This window comes from Gossypium hirsutum, chromosome D11, assembly GCF_007990345.1.
Source record: "Gossypium hirsutum isolate 1008001.06 chromosome D11, Gossypium_hirsutum_v2.1, whole genome shotgun sequence".
NCBI lineage: Eukaryota > Viridiplantae > Streptophyta > Magnoliopsida > Malvales > Malvaceae > Gossypium > Gossypium hirsutum.
The window spans coordinates 8,743,599-8,750,296 of record NC_053447.1 but is presented as its reverse complement, the minus strand read 5'-3'; the positions used below and the strand labels follow the sequence as shown (position 1 = coordinate 8,750,296).

Genomic DNA, 6,698 nt, shown 5'->3' with positions numbered 1-6,698 from the left:
AAGTAAAAAATTGTCGCATAATTTTTAACCGTAAAAACTAGAAATAAAGCAAAATTGAAAAAAAAAAGCGTAAACGATAAAACTTCTGTAATAACTTTGAAAACCTCAAAATCTAGATTTTCACTATATTTATTTTTCTATAAAAAAATTCATTTTAAATTATGCCACATAAGAAATGACATATCATTTAATGATTAAATTAATAATTATAGTACTAAAATGACCTAATTGATATAACTTGAATAATTTAATGATATAATTAGAATGTTTTAAAGTTTGGAGACTAATTTAAAATGAAAGCCATAGTTTGAGGATGTAGGTTGGGATTAACTATTTTTATATGAAAAACATAAATTCATTTGGATTGCCTTTGACAACAATTAAAACAAGAACTAGTGATTATCTAAGTTCTTGCTCCACTTCACTTACATACCTTGCTTGAAGCATACTTCGTGATGCAGTTGAATTCAATGTGTTGCAGATGCCAAAATACTACAGTATAAGTAAAAGGAGAAGAAAAGAGAGAAAAGGAAACAAGTAGAAGACAAAAGTAGAAAGAGTTCCCGCGTGAATCCCTGCCACCCGTACCTGTACCAAACTCCTCGTTTCCTATAACAGACAAATCTCCCTTCTTTCCCATTCTTCTCTTCACCCATTTGTTTAAGATACTCTGCAAGTTTGTTTTTTTTTCTCTTTCTTCCCTCGCAGTTCTAGGCTTTTTAGTTCCAGGCCTGGCCTGTAGACCTGATCCGATTCCAACAAATTTTCTTTTGTTCTATTCTTTTACCCTCGATCACAAATCTCTTCAGATCTCTGTACCAATCGATCATTCGGCATTGCAATCGATAAGGTTGGTATTTCTTTACAATTTCCATGTCTTGAATTTATATCCCATTCATGGATCTTTAGACTCTTCACCTTTTTCCTCTTTCTTGTTCATCGAATTCTGTCAATTTGCATGCAAGTGCTTGCTTTCTTTTTAACTCAATTGGAGAAGTAAGCTAGCTTAAATTAGCTCCTTTCTTGCTTCTTTCCCTGATTCGATATACAAGCAATGTCGGAACCCCCAGTGAAACCGGTTCTCCAAAAGCCACCTGGATACAAAGACCCAAACTCCCCGGCCGGTCAGCGTCGGTTCAGACCACCGCCACGGAAACCGGTTCTCCCACCTTCTTTCCATCCCAAGAAAAGAAAGACTAGTTACGGTCGTGCTTGTTGTTGCTGTTTCTGCATCTTCTTTTTGATCTTCCTTCTCCTCATTCTCATTTGCGGCGCTGTTTTCTACCTTTGGTTCGACCCTAAATTACCCGGCTTTCACATCCAATCATTCCGGATCTCCCGCTTCAACGTCACCAAAAGACCCGACGGAACCTACCTCGACGCCAGAACGACGACGAGACTCGAAGTGAAGAACCCAAACGGAAAGATGACTTATTATTACGGAGACACCGAGGTTGAGATCAGCTTCGGGGAAGGCGGGTATGAGACCGAGTTGGGAACGACGACGGTACCGGCGTTCACCATGCTGGAAAAGAACACCAGGAGTTTGAGAGTGGAGACAAAAGCGAGTAACAAGCTAGTGGTTGATGAGGTTGGGAATAAGCTCAGGGCTCGGTACCGAAGCAAGAGTTTACCCGTGAACGTGGAGGCTCGGACCAAAGTTGGAGTAGGTGTGGCGGGGTTGAAGATCGGCATGGTCGGGGTGACCGTTAAGTGCGATGGAATGTCCAAGAAACAACTTGACGGTGGTGACATGCCCAAATGCGTCATCAACATGTTAAAATGGTAACAATGCGTCAAACTTGTCGTTATAATATGTTACTGTGTTAGGCTTCGTTTGCAGGCTGGATGAGAATCTCTTCCCCTTGGGTTTATTCTGTCATTTTGTCTTTTAAGTTTCCTTTGATTCGCCAAAAAAAAAAAAAGATTTCTTTTATTCAATTATTTATTCTCAATGATGAGCTTCAATGTGTGATGGAGATCGTTGCTTTGGTTGCAGGCTCAACATTCATTGACACAAATCACATGCTTCAAAGTTTTCAATCGTAAGAAGGATTTGTTCATTTGATCAATCGGGGTGTAATTCATGAACATTTTGTATCCCACATTGGATTCTATTGTAGCAATTAGTTTTGTCTTTACTTTTTTTTTTCTTTTACTTTTTTTTTTCAGTATATAACTATTTATTCATACATTACACTATACTTTTGGAAAATAAAAAAAAAGGGGGAGAGATCCCACGTCAAAGAGTTATCATCCATATGACATAGTAAAAGGCCTAACGTGTGTCCATGTCTGAACTTTGGCTTCTTGTGATGTAATGGAATACATGTAATAAGTTCAACTTTTTATTATTTATTGGGGGTTTTAACTATTTGTTTATTCTGGCTGGGTGTTTGATTGATTGATTATTTCTCTCTCTCTCTCTCTCTCTCTTTATTTGAGAGAAAATGAATTAAGGTAGTGTGTCATAAGGAAAATAAGGTGTGAGAGTGAGATGAAAGTGGGAAGATGATATAAGATCAGACGGGGGTTACTTACTGAATGAACACCATGGTGTGTCTATGACTGTCTCGTAAAGTAAGGATAAGCACTGAAAGATATAGGGGATCTGTTGTATGTCCAAAATAAAATGACAACTTTTCTTCTTAAATTAATGGTTCTACTCATCAATTAGCATCAGGATCCTTGTCCATTATCTATCCAAACCAATAAAATGAAAGCTACCCCAAGCGATATAATTGCTGAATTTGAAATTGAGAAGGCTTACTTCGCCCACAACTAATCCAAGGGAAAAGAATAGTAATTTGAGAGTATTATAAGAAATAAGGTTTTTACGCTCATCCATTTAACTTTTATGGGTATAGCCCAAACACTTCCAACACTTAAAAAAGTAAAAAGCCCAAATGTTCTGCGCCGTTCTGCAATATTCCCTCTACTTTCTTTCTTCCTCTGTTTTCTCTCCTATTAAATATTCTACTTCTTTTATTTTGATTTTATCCCTTCTACAATGCAACTTTGATTGTTTGTTCTTCTCTTTTATTTGATATGTTAAAAAAGCTTTGCTTTAATTATCTTAAAAAGAGAAAAAAAATTGGATCAGACTTTCCATTAACCCCCCCCCCCAAAAAAAAGCAACTGAAATAAAAATTAAAAAATCCAAAAAATAATAGAATATCGTTAAGCGATTTTTTTATTGTAAATTTTTTACATTTCAAAGAATCTTCGATTTAAAAAGAACGATCAAATTACTAAACTTTCCAAGTTTTTATTAAATCCATTCAATTGATCAACTAATCAATCCAGCCCAAAACTGATTAACTAATCAATCTAGTCTGATTTTAAAAATATTAAAAAAAATACAGACACTAAGGAAAGAAATACTCTATTAGGCCCAAACCCGCAAAGTTCCCCTACGAATTAACGACAGCGTTTTTATAGGCAAAAACCCTGCAAAGTTCCCCTACTAATTAACGACAGCGTTTTATAGGCAAAACCCAGGAGGTTTTTTAGTCCATCGGAAAAGCTGGGCGGCAGAAATACGTTAATCAGCAGCAACAGTTGGGTTGTTGTAGGCGAAGATGGAATACGTGAGCCCTGAAGGTCTCCGCTTGGATGGCCGCCGTCCGATGGAAGTAATCTTCTCTTTCACTCTTCATTTTTTTTCTTCTAATTTATTGCCTTCTTTTATTATTATTGATTTCATTCTTCTTAGACCCTGTTCTTTATTTTGAAATTCCTTTTTCTTCATTCCTCAGATGAGACAGCTTCGTGCAGAGATCGGTACCGTCGCCAAAGCTAATGGGTAGGCGCTGCCGTTATAACTTGTTTTACCTACCACTATATCTCTTATATCTGAAATAGCTTTTTGTTTTCTCCTTTTTAAACTTCTATATTCAGTTCTGCTGTTTTTGAGATGGGCAACACCAAAGTCATTGCAGCTGTGTATGGCCCTAGAGAGGTGACCTTTTACTTTCATGGTGTCTTCACATTGTTTCACATTTATAAGGCTCTTGTTACTTAATTTGTATGTTTATGTTTACTTTGTCACTGATCAAGCATAAATTGGGAATTTTTTTTTTTTGTTTCCAGTATTTGTTTAGCTGTTTAATTAGATGTTGTTTTGTTATAGATGATAAATGTAGTCAATGTTTTCCAGGTGCAAAATAGGAGCCAACAAATTAATGACCAGGCACTGGTAATGTTCTTCAAGTTATATGTGTTGTAGTTGTGACTTCAAACATCCTTTGGGTTTATATATGTGATGGATATCAGGTGCGCTGTGAATATAGCATGGCTAATTTCAGTACCGGAGATCGCATGAGAAAACCAAAGGGTGACAGGTGATCTGGTTTTCTTTTCCATTTTTTATTTCTTTGAATGATGTTAAACTTAAACCACGATAGGTGCTGTTTCTGCTGTTTGACATAATCACCAAGGATTTTCAATCCAGCTGAAGAAATAAAACATCTGATAATTTTTTTGTGGAAATCAGATCAAGACAAGTAAATTAAACTGATTTTAGTACTTTAAATGCGTTCTTGTGGTATTAGATTATTTTAATCCCTTTTTAATATCAAATGATTTCATTGAAACTGAAATATTAGAATTACAGAGCATTGACGCATGATGTAATTGACAGATATTAGGTTTGTGATGAGTAAATTGAATTGCCCATTGACATGAATCTATTCTTTCTTCATTTAGACGGTCAACAGAGATATCTCTTGTCATCCGTCAAACCATGGAGGCATGCATTTTGACTCATCTAATGCCTCGTTCTCAGGTTTGAATTATTTCCCAGTAATATACCCACCTGGCATTGATTTTTAGTTCTGATTTTCATTAATATTCTTTTGACCAGATAGATATATTTGTTCAAGTTCTTCAGGCTGATGGAGGTAAATTGAAACTTATCCAAACTTCTTGTTGATCATTGGCTTTGTTTTAATGGCCTGATTGCACAAATCCAGATTGGTTTGTGCTTCAATTCTATTTTCACAAAAAAGAAACTATACTATCTTTAAAGAATTAATAGATTTGTGCGCTCTGTCTTGTTTACTTGCTAGTTCTTTTATCTGTATATTCTAGAAAAGAGAAATATAAGCATACTAAATGTGTCTGCAGGAACTAGATCTGCATGCATCAACGCTGCAACTTTAGCCCTTGCAGATGCTGGGATCCCAATGCGAGATATCGTCACTTCTTGCAGTGCTGGGTATCTAAATAGCACTCCTTTGCTAGGTCAATCTTCTCCTCCTCCTATTCCATTTGAGCAATTAAATTAATGTTGGTTTCTATATGTCTATTCCATCTGAACAATTAAATTAATGTTGGTTTATATATGCAGATTTGAACTACATTGAAGATAGTGCTGGAGGTCCTGATGTCACTGTAGGGATCTTGCCTAAGTTGGACAAAGTGACTCTTCTTCAGGTTTGCAATCACGCTTTTATCCTTTTTTTCCTGTGGAAATGGAAGTCGATGCTGCAATCTGGTTGTTTTTCATTGCATTGCAGCAATGCAATTTAACAACCCACAGTTCGATTTATGAGCTGTTGCTTGCCTATCTTGCGCATTTTCCTGTAACTTATCTTCTGATTTACACGAGACTATGGACTAGCCAAAATGATCTGTGATGAACTTGTGAAAAAAATAGTTGAGAGGTTGGTTAAGGCAATGACTAACTTTACATAAAATACAGATGGATGCAAAGTTATCTGTGGATATCTTTGAAAATGTGATGGGACTTGCAATCGAAGGCTGCAAGGCCATAGCAAACTACATTAGAGAAGTAAGGACAGTTGTTTGCTTTCTTTTATCTGCCAAGTCCTCCATTTCTTTTTCATGATTTGTATGATAAGCATGCCTAACAACATTAGTTTAAGCATTGATTGCTTTGCTTGGCAGGTATTACTAGAGAATACCAAGCAACTGGAGTATCGCCGGGGTCTATAACTCTATGTAAGCGGAAGTATTTGATTGTTGACTTATCGTGTTAAAGATTCAACAAAATATACTATACAGCATTCTGCTTATGTTTAGATACCCATTCATTTTTGTTAATTTGGTATTTTGCTTCTTTTTATGTTTTTTTCTTAAATGAAAAGTTTTCTTATTATTGCTTATAATTTGTTTCTTGAAGTGGGTTTTACAGAGTAAGAAATTAAATGCCCGATATTCTGTTTTTTAAATTTGGATTATCTGATGATATAATTGGATTCGGTAGCAAAGTAAGGGCTAGTTTAACATTGCTTTTAAAAAGTAGTGTGAAAAAAATGCTTTTGAGAAGTTTAGTATTTAGTATTGCTATCAAAAAGTATTTTTGAGAGATAAAATTTTCATTTTAGACATGATATTATAAAGTAACACATGTATTTACGTAATGTTCAAATTAGTTAATATTATGATATTTTAGTGAAGATAAAAAATTAATTTATTATATATTGTTAATATTTTTAATATATGAAATATAAGTTTTAAATACTTTTAAGCAATTAATATTTATTATTTATAAAATTTAATTAGAATATATAAACTATATTTTCAATACTTAAATATAACAATTAAATATTTGTAATTAGATATTAACCCGTGTATTATTTTAAGGAATGTTTTTTTTAATTTTTAATTAATGATTTTATTTTAAAATGTAATTTAGATATATGATTTAAATTAAATATTAACATGACACAGAA

General features: G+C 34.5%; 2 protein-coding genes across 2 annotated transcripts; both read left to right on the top strand.

Moving 5' to 3' along the window:
• The first annotated feature begins 387 nt into the window (after window positions 1-387).
• Window positions 388-2,382, top strand: LOC107924825 (NDR1/HIN1-like protein 13). Its single transcript, XM_016855433.2, has 3 exons — window positions 388-850; window positions 1,053-1,785; window positions 2,000-2,382. Exons 2-3 carry the CDS (start codon window positions 1,055-1,057, stop codon window positions 2,013-2,015), a joined length of 747 nt encoding a protein of 248 aa, XP_016710922.1. The 5' UTR covers window positions 388-850; window positions 1,053-1,054; the 3' UTR covers window positions 2,016-2,382.
• Window positions 2,383-3,459: 1,077 nt separating this feature from the next.
• On the top strand, window positions 3,460-6,144 carry LOC107923046 (exosome complex component RRP41 homolog). The gene is made up of 11 exons (XM_016853255.2): window positions 3,460-3,635; window positions 3,759-3,805; window positions 3,901-3,961; window positions 4,160-4,198; window positions 4,276-4,343; window positions 4,708-4,786; window positions 4,865-4,901; window positions 5,128-5,244; window positions 5,351-5,436; window positions 5,705-5,794; window positions 5,911-6,144. The coding sequence occupies exons 1-11, from the start codon at window positions 3,582-3,584 to the stop codon at window positions 5,956-5,958; spliced, it is 726 nt and encodes a 241-aa protein (XP_016708744.1). The 5' UTR covers window positions 3,460-3,581; the 3' UTR covers window positions 5,959-6,144.
• The last annotated feature ends 554 nt before the right edge of the window (window positions 6,145-6,698 follow it).